At 57.9% G+C, this 15,349-nt stretch overlaps 1 protein-coding gene across 1 annotated transcript in view; it reads right to left on the bottom strand.

The window, feature by feature from the left end:
- ANO1 (anoctamin 1) overlaps positions 1-15,349 on the bottom strand; it is a gene marked incomplete at both ends in the record, with an annotated part of 141,891 nt that overhangs the window by 24,818 nt on the left and 101,724 nt on the right. The window contains 3 exons of the mRNA XM_080693707.1: positions 3,086-3,169; positions 5,540-5,622; positions 13,001-13,161. Coding sequence (XP_080549833.1) covers positions 3,086-3,169; positions 5,540-5,622; positions 13,001-13,161 — 328 coding nt within the window. The remainder of the gene's footprint in view (positions 1-3,085; positions 3,170-5,539; positions 5,623-13,000; positions 13,162-15,349) is intronic.

Genomic DNA, 15,349 nt, shown 5'->3' with positions numbered 1-15,349 from the left:
TCTTTCTGTGTGTGTGTGTGTGGGGGGGGTACTGGGGATATTGAACTCAAGGTTTGGACCTCTGAGCTGGACCCCCAGCCCTGTTTTTTCTTTCTTTTTTTTTTTGGTGGTACTGGGGGTGGAACCCAGAGGCTTTTCTACCTCCGGGCTATACTCCCAGACCTATTTTATATTTTATTTGGAAACAGGGTCTCACTAAGTTGCTGAGAGCCTCACTAAGTAGCTGAGGCTGGCTTCGAACCTGTGCGATCCTCCTGTCTCAGCCTCCCAAGCGCGGGGATTCCAAGCGTGCGCCACCACGCCCGGCTTTTATTTTTTATTTCAAAACAGGCTCTCACTACGTTTCAGAGGGCCTCGCTAAGTAGCTGAGGCTGGCCGTGAACCTGCGATCCTCCTGTCTCAGCCTCCCAAGTAGTGGGATTACAAGTGTGCACCACCACGCCAGGTTTATTTATTTATTTTTTTACTTTGAAACAGGTTTTCGCTAAGTAGCTCAGGGTCTTGCTAAGATGCTGAGGCTGGCCTCAAACTTGCAATCCTCCTGTCTCAGCCTCCCAAGTGCTGGCATTACAGGCCTCTGCCATTGTGCCCAGCTCTGGGCATTTTGGATAGTAAGAGGCAGCAGACACCCACGTCTCACAAGCACGGAGGTGAGGGTGGTCACAGCAACAGGCGCTGGAAGTTGCCAGAACAGAGGCTGCAGCGCAGCACCCTTGGGCTCAGTCAGCGTAGGTCTTGGGAGATAACGGTTACTGCGACCTCAAGAACTTGGAGTGCAAGGGAACCGGGGTCAATACCAAGAGCCTCTGAGGACCACGCGCAGGAGGCCGCACCCAGGAGCCCAAGCTCACGTGCCCGTTATGTGGGGATCCTTTAATTTATTTATTTTATTTTTTGCAGTACCGGGGATGGAACCCAGGGGCTTTGTACCTCTGAGCTACACCCCCAGCCCTATTTTAAAGTCTTTTTTAATTGTTTTGAAACAGGGATTCACTGAGTCGCGAAGGGCCTCGCTAAGTAGCCGAGGCTGTCCGCGAATCGCGATCCTCCAGCCTCAGCCTCCCGAATGCTGGGATGACAGGCGCGCGCCGCCACGCCCGGCCAATGCGGGCATCCAGTTAAGTGCCACGGCCGGAGGAAAAAGGCAAAACAGCAGCGTGCCTGCCGGGAGCCACACGGAACGGGAGAGAAAGCAAACGTGTGGTTTGTGGGGAGCAGACAGGCCTGGGCTGCACCAGAGGCCGGGGAACACGGCCCACACCTTTGTGGTTCACCATGAGCCAGCCTGGGCGGAAACCGAGCCCCGGGCTGAGAGCGACTTCCACGCCCGCCGCCCGCACCGCTGCTTTACCCGGCTCAGTCCCAGGATCAGATGGGTGGGGAGCGGTCCACAAGGCAGCTTCCCCTCGGGAAGGAACGAAAGGCCCATTCCTGCGCTCACTGTAAGAAGTGTGACCACTGAGCCGGCCGCGGGGGCGCGCGCCTGTCATCCCAGTACCTGGGAGGCTGAGACAGGGGGATCGCGGCTCACGGCCAGCCTCAGCTACTTAGTGAGACCTTGTTTCCAAATAAAGAATAAAAAATAGGGCTGGCGGTAGAGCTTGGAGGTAGAATGCCCCTGGGTTCCACCCCCAGTACCGCCAAGAAAAGAAAAAAAAAGTGGGACCACGAAGGCACAGGGCCTGTGCCCATCCTGAGACATCTGGATCCAGGCTCCGACCCGAACGCGCCTCACGGAGGCAGCGGGTCGTGGGGCCTCGAGACGCGGGCCCCTGAGTCTTGGCCAGCCTCGGGGTGTCCAGGGAGGCGCGCCTCTACCCGGGCTGCAGAACAGGGCTCTGCTCTGAGGGTCTTCTCTGCAGGACCCGGCATGTGGGGCTACGAGGAGGAGACACTTTCGCTCTGATTTCGGCAGGTGTGATTCCCCGGCCGCTCTGCGCCAGCGAATTCTGTGTGTAACACGTGACAGGGATTTGTCCTGGTCGTCCCAGAGGCCGAATGTGCACGTGTGACAGGGAAACCAGGAGGCCAGAGGGGCGGCCTTCAGCTGCCCCCACCCCTTCAGAGCCGCGGGGAGAGGCGGGCGAGGCCCGGGAGCGTCTGGCCCCGCTAAGAAACAGCCAAGCGCCTCCACTTGTGAGGATTCAGACCGCTACTGTGGACGAGAGGTGTGGGGACAAAGAGCAGCCTTTATTATGAAAAGATGGTGGCCCCCAGCACATCAGAAAAACCGCCCTTCTCTCTCACCAGCCAGGCTGAGGGAGACAGGAGGTAGCCACCTGTTTGGGGACCCCGGTTTGCAAACATTTCTCTTTTTTTTTTTTTGCAGAACTAGGGATGGAATCCAGGGACATTCTACCTCCGAGCTCCACCCCCAGCCCTATTTTAAACAGGGTCTTTTTTGTGTGTGTGTGGTACTGGGAAATGAACCCAGGAATGTTCTACTTCTGAGCTCTACCCCTAGCTCTATTTTATTTTTATTTTTTATTATAAAACATGGTCTCACTAAGTTGCAGAGGGCCTCGCTAAGGTGCCGAGGCCGGCCTCAAACCTGTGATCCTCCTGCCCCAGCCTCCCAAGTACGGGGATTACCGGTGTGCACCGCCACGCCCGGCTTGCAAACACTTCTATTTCATGGTTCAACACAGAGCACTAGGGCCGGGCAGGGCTGAAAGAGCTTCACTGCTGTGCCGCACGGAGTGCTTGCTGAAGTTCGAGACCAGCAAGACGGGCCTACAGCGGTTAGACAAGCTCCAGCGCCCGCCGACTTTGAAAGTAAAGTTCGTCGGATGCAGCCAGGCCCGCTTGTGTCCCTGTGGTGTAAGGCCACAGTCACCCACAATGGCAGACGTTAGTGGATGCGGTGGAGGCTGACAGAGCGGGAATATCCACATCTGGGCCGACCCTGGGCTGTCGTGTTGATAAGTGCGGAGTGTGTGCTGACCCCTGGTCTACACTGGAGGGACGCGGTTCCGGCTGAGCCCTGCTCTGAGTTGGGCACTTGGTGCTTGCCGAGCCCCGGTCACCCTGGGTGAACGCACGGCGGGCGTTTTGCTGCCGGGAAGGGAAAGGCGGCCACCCGTACCTCCTTGTGCTTTGATTCCTTCCTCAGCGACTTCTCCAACACCCTGGCCTCGTATTCGGCTCTGGGATGGTCCTGGGAGGGAAACTGAGTCACGGGTGCGCTCTCGGCCCGGCGGTCCACGTCCGCGCTGGCGGCCTCGGGGCCAGTTCGCAGCTGGCGGCTCGGCAGCCCGTGTCCGGCCGGGCGTCGGCCTGGAGTCCCCCCTGGGCCCCTCCGCCCCCCGCCCCCGGGCGGCTGCGGGACCTGGCTCGGGGTCCTGCGGGCCGTCGGCCGCGCCAGGCTGCCGTCCACACCCAGCCAGGAACTGGCCCCAGAGCATCCTGCGGAGGAGCCGCGGGCCGGGAGGCGCAGCGGGAGCCGGCAAGCGGGCAGAGCGCGGGCGCCAGGCCGCCCAAGCGGTCAGCAGCCGGGACGGAAGGAGGCGAGAGGCGAGAAGAGGGCCCGGCAGGTGGACAGTGCGCAGCGGGAAGGTGCGCCCGAGGCCCCGCTCCCCACAGGCCACGCAGAGACGCAAACGCTCCAAACCTTGACGGCCTCCTTCGGGGACAGGAAGAGTAGGGCAAAAAGAAAAAGACATCGTTAAGCATGCGTTCTCTCAGTCAGACACCTGCTAAGAGCACTAAGTTTTCTTTCATTATTGAGGTGTTGGGGTTGGACCCAGGGGTGCTCTATTTCTGATCCACACCCTTATTTACTTATTTATTTTTAGTACTGGGGATGGAACCCAGGGACAGTCCACCTCTGAACTACACCCCCAGCCCACTTTATTATTCTTTAATTTTTAATTATTTGGTACTAGGGATGGAACCCAGGGGCATTCTACCTCCGAGCTACATCCCCAGCCCTATTTTTTATTCCTTGTTTTGAAAAAGGGTCTCACTGGTTGCAAAAGGCCTCGCTAAGTAGTAGCTGAGGCTGTCCTTGAACTGTGATGCTCCTGTCTCAGCCTCCCACACGCTGGGATTACAAGCGTGCGCCACCACGCCAGGCTGGTTCCCATTTTATTTATTTTAAAACAGGGTTTTGCTAAGTTGCTGAGAGTTTCACTAAGTTGCTGAGGCTGGCCTTGAACCTGACATCCTCCTGCCTCAGTCTCCCAAGCACTGGAATTACTGGCGTGGGCCACCACGCCCAGCTCTAAGCAGACTTCTTTTTTTTGTGTGCGGGTCTGGGGATGGAACCCAGGGGCATTTGACTTCCGAGCTACACCCCCTGCCCTATTTTGTATTCTTTATTTTGAAACCGGGTCTCACTGAGTTGCAGAGGGCCTCACTAAGTAGCTGAGGCTGTCTGCGAACTGCGATCCTCCTGTCTCAGCCTCCTGAATGCTGGGATGACAAGCGTGTGCCACCGCGCCCGGCTGTCTAAGCAGACTTCTAAGACAGAGCGTGGGTGACTGCTCTTGGTCCCATTTGAATCTAAGAATCGACGTGGAAGAGCAGCGAGGGCAGAAGCCACCCAGGGCAACGTGGGGACAGAGCCTGGTTCCAGCTCAGCCCTGGGGAGCCGCGCACGGTGGGGTGGGGCCGGAGGCATGGCTCTTGACCATCTGTGAACAGGCTGGGCTGGGACAGTTGCATGGGTGGGACCAGCACTTATGAGGCGCTTGCCGTGTGCTGGGCCCTTTTCCGGGCATGTCGTATTTACAGATTCCTGAGACCAGCCCACCCCACATCTAGGGAGGACTGCTCCTCAATGCCCGTATGACAGGGAGGACTCAAGCCACTTGCTCCGGGGCACCCAGCAGGCGGGTGTGGTGCCAGGTCAGGATGGAGGTCGGGCAGCTCCGCCCCACGGGGCCGGCTCATTACCACTTGCGTCCCGCCAACTCTGGTCCATTAATGTTTGTGACCAGAGCCACGCGCTGGCTTCTCCCACTGACCCTCACTCTTGGCTGGGAGGGACCCACAGACCGGGTCTCAGGAGGCAGCAGCGACCGGGCGCGGCTGGCTTTTATAGCGTTGACAGGTGGGGCAAGCCAGCCTGGGGCGTGTGTGGACCGGTCACTCTGTGCCAGCCTCAGGGGACCCCAGGAGAGTGCCCCCGCTGCCCTGGCCCTGGCTATGGACCGTCCCCCTCTTTAGAACAAGCCCCTGGCCAGCACTGGCTTCCCGCTAGGAGGCGGGAAGGGCTCCCTTCTCAGCCACGGCCGCCTGCCCGGCTGCAGGCAGAGCTCCCAGCACCGAGGGAGACCCCGGAGCTGGCGATCCCGCCCTTCCGACAGCCCCACCGCCATGAGGTCAGCGGCGAGCCCACGCGGGAGGATGGCGTGTCCATGTGAGCCCTGGAGATCAAAGCCGCTTGGGCGGACACAAATCGGTTGCCCTGGCAACCGAGGGCATTTGGAATACCAGGACAGTGAGTGGGGAGCCGGGCGGCCCCGCCTTGGCTCTGAGGACGGGAAGCCAGAGGCGGCCGGGGCAGGGGACCAGGGGCCGCGCCAAAGCCACTGACCTCCTCCTCCTCGAAGCCCGTGAGGTCCCAGCGGTAATTGAGCCGCATCTGCTTCCGCTTCCAGTGCTCCATGAAGGTGGCAGCTGTGGAGGGAGTAGAGGAGGATCCGGGGTCACAGGGGCAGTCTCTGGAGGCGCTTCCTCCCCTGCGCTTTGGGAGGAGGAAGCTGAGGCTCAGAGGTACCCAGAGGCTTCTCTGATAAGCGGCCCTACCGAGCCAGAAGTCAAACGAGCTGTGACTCTAGTGCAGGTCACAAACAGGGAGGTCCTTGACCCAAGGCGGCCAGGGGCAGGTCTGGGCCTCCTGTCCCCAGAGCAGGAGTCTGCATGGACCATGAGCCGCCCCCTGCATTCAGGGCTAGGGTTGGGGCGCCCGTGTGTGCCTGTACAGCACTGGCTCCCGTACTCAAAGGCCCGGCCAAGAGAAGGAGCCTCCAGGCCTTTCAAATGGAGGTAACTTAATCCCGGGCCAGGGGCGCGCTGGGAAGCCAGGCAGGGGTGGTGAGCCCATCCAAGGGCCTGGCAGCAGGAAACAGGCGCCAGCTGGCGCTGCTGGAAATCGGAGCCACCCCCAGAGCCAGAATCAAGGTGAGGGGCTTCCTGGAAGAGCTGGAGCCGGGAAGGCATGGCCAGGGGCCCAGGAGGCAGAGGGAGCGGGGAGGAGCACCCCGCCGGGGGTCTGTCATTGGGGCTGACCTGCCAGGAAGCCGGAGCCCAGGGAGTTTGGGAAACCCAGCCCGTTCCCCTGCGCTGCCGGGCAGGGTGGGGACAAACATGATCCCCAAACCTGCCCCGATGTTGGCCTGGGGGAGGGTTTTTTGGAGAGAAGAAATATAAAAACAGGTAACAAAGGAAAATCCAGAAGCCAGGCATGGTGGCGCACACTTGTAATCCCAGCGCTTGGGAGGCTGAGACAGGAGGATCGTGGTTTGCGGCCAGCCTCAGCTACTTAGTGAGGCCCTCTGCAACTTAGTGAGACCCTGCTTCCAAATAAAATATAAAATAGGTCTGGGAGTATAGCCCGGAGGTAGAAATCTCCTGGGTTCCACGCCCAGTATCACACACACACACACACACACACACACACACACACACACACAAATAAAAAACAGGCTGGGCGTGGTGGCACCCACTTGTAATCCCAGCATTTGGGAGGCTGAGACCGGAGGATTGCAGTTTGCGAACAGCCTCAGCTACTTAGTGAGACCCTGCTTCAAAATAAAGAAAAATAAAATTGGGCTGGTGGGGTAGCTCGGAGGTGGAATACCCCTGGGTTCCATCCCCAGACCTGCAAATAAATAAATAAATAAATAAATAAATAAATAAATAAATAAATAAATAGGTCTGGGGATGTAGCTCAGAGGTTGAACCCCCTTGGTTCAATCCTCTGTCTGTCTGTCTGTCTGTCTCTCTCTCTCTCTCTCACACACACACACACACACACACACACACACACACACACACGCCCCAAAGTCACCAGGAGTGATGGGTGCCGGCCAGGTCATGGAGGGAGGGTGAGGCCCACACTTGGGGGGGGAATGCCAGTCAGTACAGCCACTCTGCAGAACCGTATGGCGCTTCTTCAGAAAAGTAAAAAGACCCCATTCCTCTCCAAAGGAAAGGAGATCAGTGTACCAAAGAGACCCTCACCACAGGTTCCTAGCCGTGCTGTTCCCGGTAGCCAAGATGTGGAATGGACTGGGGTACCCATCCACGACAAGTAAAGAGCAGAAGCGTGGTATATGTACCCAATGGAATATTATTCAGCCAGGGAAAGGACGGGATTTGGCCGTGTTTAGCACATGTATGAGCTCGGGTGTCGGTGTAATTGGAATAAGCCAGGCAGGGAAAGTCTGAGGAACAGAGGCCAGAGCGGCTGCGTAGCTGCCTCAGGCCGGTATGGAATCCAGGCGCGCTTGGCCTAGAATGTTCACAGTGAAGTGTCTTAGGCGGGGTGCGCATGGTCTGACTCCTGCGGGGCTGTGGGAGCCTCGCCCACAGGAGCAGGGCCGTCTCTGGTTACAGTGGTTGCCGGGGGCTGGGGCGCGGCTGGTTACGGGCTGAGTCAGGAGGACCGGGCTCTGGTGTTCTCTGACGCAGAAGACCCGCTACCGTGTTGTTTGGTGTGATTCAGACGGCTGGGACGGGGGGAATCCTGGACGCTCTCAACTCAGAAATGACAACCCTCGAGATGACGGATAACTGAAATATCCCAGGCTGACGACTGCACAATGTATATGCGAGCAAAGCATTCCTGGGGACCGCAGGAAGAGGGATGCAGGGAAAAGCTTGCCGGACACCGGGCCCTCGGCAGGTGATGAGGTCAGGCCCACCCGCCCGGTGGGCCTTCCCAGGAGGAAGGCAGGCAGGAGGCTGTGCGCGTGGCCCGCTGCGGCTCACGGGTCGCGTTTGGCTGTCCTCTCGAAGGCCCTGCCCCTCCGCTGCCTGCTGGCAGCTGTCTTTCCATAGCAAGGCGCCCTTCTTGACCTCCGGCTCCGAGAGCAGAGGCGCCTTGTTTCTGACAGAGGCCCGCCCGGGAGGGCTGGCGGCACACACTTGCGGAGCTGCCCCGTCCGCCGTCGCTGCGCGGGCTGTCTCCTCACCCTCCTCCCGGCCCCAGCCCCTCGCCAGCTGGTAGCACCAGGCCAGTCACCCAGCCTTGTTACAGGGCACACTCAGCGCCTTCGGGCACACCCCACCCCCACGACATCCTGGGGTGTCGCAGGAACGGCCTCGTTCCTAAACATAAACCAGGATGCGAGGCTCAGGCGGCCGGACCTACACCCCCGCTGCGCTCCACAGAAAGGTGGGATCGGACAGTGTTCTAGTTGACTCCAGGGTCTGCCACTAACGCGGGCCGACCAGAGCTCTGCACACAGACCGGCGTTTCCCTGTTGGAATAACAACTGCAGCCATAATTATAGGTCTGCTTGACAGAGCACGTTGCTTCACAGACGAGGAAACAGAAGCCAGAGAGGGTAAGTAACTCGCCGCAGGCCACAGAGCGAGGCAGCTGGCACGGAATCCAGGCTCTCCTGCCCCAGAATTCACAGCTGACTGTCTTAGGATGGACGCAGGGGCGCTCTCCTGGAGTTATCTAAGTTGACCAAAACTGAGACTACAGCCTAGAACATGTTCCGGTGGCGGGGGACTAAAGGTGGGGATGGGGAAGATACATCATACGCCTCAGCAACTTAGGGAGACCCTGTTTCAGAAGAAAATATAAAGTAGGGCTGGGAGTACAGACACGGCTTGTCTGGCTCAGCCATGTTTTAAAAAATAAAGACATCTGATACGAAATTAGCAGTTTCCTGTTTGTCCTTTAAAAAACAGAAGCATCGCGCCAGGAGGCTAGAGCTCAGGCCTGGTCAAGGTTGAGAGCAACCCTCTCCACTTGGCCTCAGACCCCACCACGCCCTATCACCTGTCCCCTGCAGGAGGGGATGGGAAGGCTCAGAGCCAGGGGCCGCCCTCAAAGCTCACACCACCAGCAGCGTGAACTGCCACCGCTACTGGGCCCACCGAAGGCCCGGGGTGGGGAGAGTGAGCGCCCACCCCTCACAAGGGCACCCACGCCCAGCACACCACACACGGGCACACGGTGTGGCGGGCGGCAGCCTTTGCTCCTTGACCCTCTTTGCCCTGACTTCAGCCCTCCTGAAACCCAGATAATGTGCTTCACTTCAGAGACCCGTGAACTGAGGTCTGAGGGTCAGGAGACGCAGCCACAGGGGCGGGTCTCAAACGCCAAGGCTGGCCCGGGCCGGGGTGGCGGCTGCCTGCCCGCGTGAGACTGAGCGCATGAGGTAGCCAGGCCGGCGAGCCATCCGAGCCCGAGCTGGCAGAGCAGTAACCCAAACACCAGGGCCAGCGCGCCGGGGCAGCCCGATGAGCGACAGACTTCCAACTTTATTTTGTGGTTCTGGGTACTAAAGCCCCGAACATTCTACCACTGAGCTGCACTCCCAGCCCCTTTATGTTTTTATTTTATTTCATTATTATTATTATTATTATTATTATTATTATTTTTTGGTGGTATTGGGGGTGGAAACCCAGGGGCTTTTCTACCTCCGGGCTACACTCCCAGACCTATTTTATACTTTTTTAAATTTGGAAACAGGGTCTCTTAAATCAGCAAGGCTGGCTTCGAACCTGCGCGATCCTCCTGTCTCTGCCTCCCAAGCGTGGGGATGACAAGCGTGCGCCACCACGCCCAGCTATTTTTTTATACTTTATTTGGAAATAGAGTCTCACTAAGTTGCTGAGAGCCTCACTAAGTAGCTGAGGCTGGCTTCGAACCTGTGCGATCCTCCTGTCTCCGCCTCCCAAGCGTTGGGATTATAAGCGTGCGCCACCACGCCCGGTTTATGTTTTTATTTTAAAGCAGAGTCTCGCTAACTTTACCGCATGCAGGCCTTGAGCCTGTGATCACCCTGAAGATCTCAGCTCCCCAAGGGCTAGGATTACAGGTGGGCGCCGCTGCGCCCAGCTGTCTGTGGGATGTTTGAAAAATAGCAGCCAGGGCCGGCGTGGAGGCGCACAACTGGAGTCCCCGTGCGCGAGAGGCTGAGGTAGGAGGATCACAGGCTTGTGGCCAGCCTCGGCAACTTAGTAAGGCCATTAGCAACTTAGGGAGACCTTGTTTAAAAATAAAAGTTGGGCGTGGTGGTCCATGCTTGTAATCCCAGCATTTGGGAGACTGAGACAGGAGGATCATGGTTCACGGACAGCTCAGCTACTTAGTGAGGCCCTCCGCAACTCAGTGAGATTCTGTTTCAAAAAAAGAATAAAAAATACGCCCGGGGTGTAGCTCGGAGGTAGAGTGACCCTGGGTTCCATTCCCAGTACTGCAAAGCAAAAAAAAAAAAAAAAAAAAAAAAAAAAAAATAGGGCTGAGGGTATCGTACAGAGGTAGAATATCCCTGGATCACTCTCCAATACCACATAGAAAAAGAAGGAGGAGGAGGAAGAGAGGAGGAGGAGGAGGAGGAGGAGGAGGAGGAGAGGAGGAGGAGGAGGAGGAGGAGAGGAGGAGGAGGAGGCGGCCTGAAGCCAGGCATGGTGATGTACCTATAATCCTAGTGCTTGGGAGGCCGAAACAGGAGGATAGCAGTTTTAAGTCTAGTGCTTGGTAATTTAGTAAGACTCTCAACAATTTAGGGAGATCCTAATCTCCCTAAGATTAGGGAGAAATAAAAAATAAAAATAAAAAATAAAAATAAAGTAAGACTAAGGGTTTAAGCTTAGAGGGAGTACGCCCCTGGGTCCAATCCCCAGTGTTAGGGTGAGGGAGGGACTGGCCGATCAGGACGGAGATTTCTAACGTCCAGCACCACGCCCATGCACGCACGCACGTGAGCTGGCCGGAGCTCGCAATGCTGAGTGCTCTCTCTCCCAGCAGGCCTGTCCTATACCGAGTACTTGTGCGCCCCCCAAGTTCCTAGGCTGAGGTCCTCGCCGCCGGCGTGGTGGTCTGGGCGGCCCATGAAGGGGTACCCTGTAAGTGAGGGGCCGTCGCAGCTCCAAGGACACAGTAAGGAAGCGCCATCGGCTCCAGGAACCGCCCTACACGCTGCGGGCGGTGTCTGCACCTGACTTTCAGCCCGAAGACGGCAGCTAGCCCGGAGGATTGCGATGCTTCAGGAGGGCGCTGGCCAGGGCAGTTGCAGCTGGACTGCGCTGGCCTCCGGGGAGACCAGCCTCCGCCAGCCTCCGGCTCCCAGGACAGAGAAAGCCTGCTGTACTTATTTTCATATCTAGAGAGCAGAGCGGCGTCTTCCCAGAGCTGTCTAGAGACACACACGGCCACCAAGGCCTCCAGCTGTTTTTTTGCTGCATGAAGGCACCAGGCCCCACCTCTTTACCCCCAGAACGTCCAGCTCAGGCCCGCACTGGCCTTTGAATTCCACAGGACAGATGATCACTGGGTAATTCTCCCCGTGTCCCCTCCCGCAGCTCCAGGTAACCCAGCCCCCTCCCGCCCCCACTAACATCTCAGGCCCAGCCCCAGGGGGGTTCAAATCACATTTCATTCACGTGGAGAGGTCTCTCCGCGGCTCCCCGAGCCCGGGCTGAAATCAAAGAACTCTCCTTTGTTCCGCCTGGAACTGTCGAGCTGTTAAAACCCGTCATTATGCCATAATTTCAGCAAATTGATCCCAGCAAATAGCTAAATGGGGCTCCAAGTTGCTGAAGGCGACATCTGATTGGCGCCTTTGGGATGGCAGCCGCGCCGGGCGGGCGGTGGGCGCGGACGTCGGCTCCCTGCACGCTCGCTGGCACGCGGGCACGCGGCCGTGCGGCCGGGGACGGGTCGGGGCTGCAGGCAAGAACAGCCGGAGCGCAGGGAAAAGGTACAACAGGAGAATCTCGGTGGGAAAATAATCCCTCAGAGGGCCATGAATTTATAATTGAGGGATTAAAAAAACTCCCCGCGCAGAGCTGTGTGCTAATTGCACCTGACAGCCCGGCACCGGCCCCGGGCGCTTTGTGCCCGCGTCCCCAGCCCGCGGGGCCGGCGGCAGGCTGGCAGGGCTGCCCTCGCCCGCGGTCTCCTGGGAGGCTGTCGTTTAGAATCGACTTCCTTTCTCTAAGGGAGAGTTTAGCTTTTTCATATATATATTTTTTTCCTGGCGAAAGGGCTTGGTTCTCTAACTGACACGGAGCACATCTGGGGTGTCCCTGGGGTGGGGAGTGCCAACTATCACGGAGAGCCACGGGTGCAGGGTGCAGGGAGCACACCCGGCCTTCCGGGGCTCCTCCTGGCTGCCAGCAGCGCTGCCCAGGACACCGTCTTCCGATTTCTTTTCTTTCTTTTAGTACTGGGGATTGAACCCAGGGATGCACTACTACCGCTGAGCTACACTCGCAGCCCTATTTTTTATTCTTTATTTCCTTTTTCTGTGGTACTGGGAATGGAACTCAGGGTCATCCTACCTCTGAGCTACACCCCCAGCTCTATTTTGATTCTTTATTTTGAAACAGGGTCTCACTGAGTTGCAGAGGGCCTCACTAAGTAGCTGAGGCTGTCTGCGAACCGCCATCCTCCTGTCTCAGCCTCCCCGCCTGGCTTATTTTCGATTTAAAAGAATCTCACTAAGTTGCCGAGGAGGCTGACCTTGAACGTGCTATCCTCCCTTCTCAGCCTCCCAAGGACCGGGATTACAGGCCTGTACCAGGGCACCTGACTTGGCCCACATCTTTGAGGGCAAAAAGTAGCCAGTGCACCCGGGTGGCACAGAGCCCCACAGCCCCAGGACTGCTCCAAGCAAGACGACCTCACGGCCAGGTCAGAATAACCCTCATGCAATGTAGACCCGGTGACCTGCAGGCAGGGCAGGGAATGGCCAGCTCAGGTTTCTCCCGGCAGGCCCTGCCTGCGGCCGCTCTGGGTCTAAGGACAGAGGAAGCGCGGGTGGCGCCGGTACTGCCGCGTGGCCTGGGCACCGCGGGCTCCGCTCACCCCAGAGGGCCATGAAGACGGAGAAGAACACGGTGGCGGGGTTGTCGAAGAGGTGGCTGGCGCGGGCCGTGGCGCAGGCGGAGCTCATCTTCCAGTAGCTGCAGGTCCTGTCGCAGAGCGGGCACATGGTGATGTTGAGGCTCTGGTCGCACATCTCCAGGCTGCAAGACAGGGCGGGCCTCAGGTGTCTGTGTTGACGCAGGCCCTCCCGGGCCCAGCTCTGCACACGGCGCGCCAGCTGCTCCACGCCGCCAGCCTCAGCCTCGCTGTGTGTGGACGAACCTGCGCCCAAGGCCCAGCCCAGCAGGGCCCGGGCTTGCTCCGCACCCTGCCGGGAAGCCGGGCCTGGGGCGCACGCTTGTCATCCCAGCATTTGGGAGGCTGAGACAGGAGGAATGAGGTTCACAGACCGCCTCAGCTACCTAGTGAGGCCCTTTGCAACTCAGCGAGACTCTGTTTTTAAAAAAATAAAGGATAAAAAATAGGGCTGGGGGTATCGCTCGGAGGTAGAATGCCCCTGGGTTCCATCCCCAGTACTGTAAAAAAAAAAAATAAAAAAAAAAAAATAAATAAATAAATAAAAAATAGGGCTGGGGTATCGCTCGGAGGTAGAATGCCCCTGGGTTCCATCCCCAGTACTGTAAAAAATAAATAAATAAATAAATAAATAAATAAATAAATAAATAAAATAGGGCTGGGGTATCGCTCGGAGGTAGAATGCCCCTGGGTTCCATTCCCCAAACTGTAAAACAAATAAATAAAAACAAAACATAAAAAATAGGGCTGGGTGTGTCGCTCGGAGGTAGACTGCCCCTGGGTTCCATCCCCAGCACACACACACAGAAGATTCTGCCAGCACCCTGCCATCTTAAACTCTCAAGTGAATTTTGAACAAGGGTCCCACGTCTTATTCAGGGGGTCCTGGGGCACTCTAGCCCTCGACGTGGACCCACTCAGACTTGCTTTGCAGGGGGCACCAGGTTGTCTCCTCGGGTGGTCGTTGGGCACTGCAACTCTCCTCCTGCACTCGAGCCCCCAGCCCGCCTCCCGCCCATCACAGCCACTGCCCAGTGGCCCACAGTGGGATCCAGGTTGTCAAAGGGCCCCGGGAGATGGAGAGGAAGAGTGTGCCGGGCGTAGCGGCACACACGGGTTACCCTAGTGCTTGGCAGGTTGAGACAGGAGCAGCTCAGGTTCAAGGCCAGCTTTAGCAAGTTAGCAAAACCCTCAGTGACTTGGCAAGACCCTGTTTCCAAATAAAAAATAAAACAGGGCTGTGTATAGCTCAGAGTGGAATGCCCCTGGGTTTAACCTCCAGCACCATTAAAAAAAAAAAGTAGAAATAGGGTAGGAGACTGGCGAGCCCTCTCTGAGCCCTCGTCCACACAGCGTCCCCCTCTGCTCTCCAGAAGCAGCACCCTGGGCACCCTGGACATCTCTGGACTCCTCTTGGGAGGCTGGGAACACATCCCCAAGGTGCTTGGGGAAAAGAGGTGTCTGTAGCCGGGCGTGGTGGTGCACACTTGTAATCCCAGTACTTGGGAGGCTGAGACAGGAGGATCACAGGCTTGAGGCCAGCCTTAGCAACTGGTGAGACTCCCATCTACCTAGACAGATCTATTCCCAAATAAAAATAAAATTGGGCAGGGGTATGGCTCCGAGGTAGGACACCCCTAGGCTCAATCTCCAGTGCCACAGAACAAAGGGGTGTCTGTGGACTGGGGAGTTGTGGGCTCCTGGGCTCTGCTGAGCACACAGGCGTGGCAGGGGCTGGAGCACAGAGCTCTCTGCAGGAGCGGGGACTGCGTGCGGCCCGGGCCCTGGTGCCCCGGCTCTCTCCCACGCAACGTGACACGCGGTAATGCCACAGGCGGGTGCGCAGGGGCCGTCACTGGCCTGCATGGAGAACCCGCCTGGCCTAGACCAGCGCTGGGGAGGTAGAATTCAAACCCCATCTCGGCAGACAGGGAAAGGAGCCCAGAGAGGGAAAGTAATTTCCTCAGAGCCACACAGCACAACGGGAATTGGACGCTGGCCTGGGGCTCCCCAAAGCTCTCAGGGGCCATGGGCGGGGGGCGCCCTGCTGAGGCCGGGCGCTGGCCGGGGTCCTCACGCCACCGTCCTACGCTCTGCGACCCAGGCCAAGTCCTCTAGCTCTGGATTCAGTTTTTCTCTCTGGAAAACGAGGAGAGGGGCCAGAAGGAGGCCAGGCCAGCTGGGGTCCGTGCGGAATGCGCTCCCTCTCCTTGCGAACTTGAACCCCAACCTGATCTATAAATAAACGCTGGCCTATAAATAGACACCCGGATCAGAGGTTAGAGGACGATTATCTGGGCCAGAAATCTGCAG

This window comes from Muscardinus avellanarius (assembly GCF_963383645.1).
Source record: "Muscardinus avellanarius genome assembly, chromosome: 1".
Taxonomy (NCBI): domain Eukaryota; kingdom Metazoa; phylum Chordata; class Mammalia; order Rodentia; family Gliridae; genus Muscardinus; species Muscardinus avellanarius.
The sequence above is the reverse complement of the archived record's forward strand: the minus strand, read 5'-3'. Positions and strand labels throughout refer to the sequence as shown.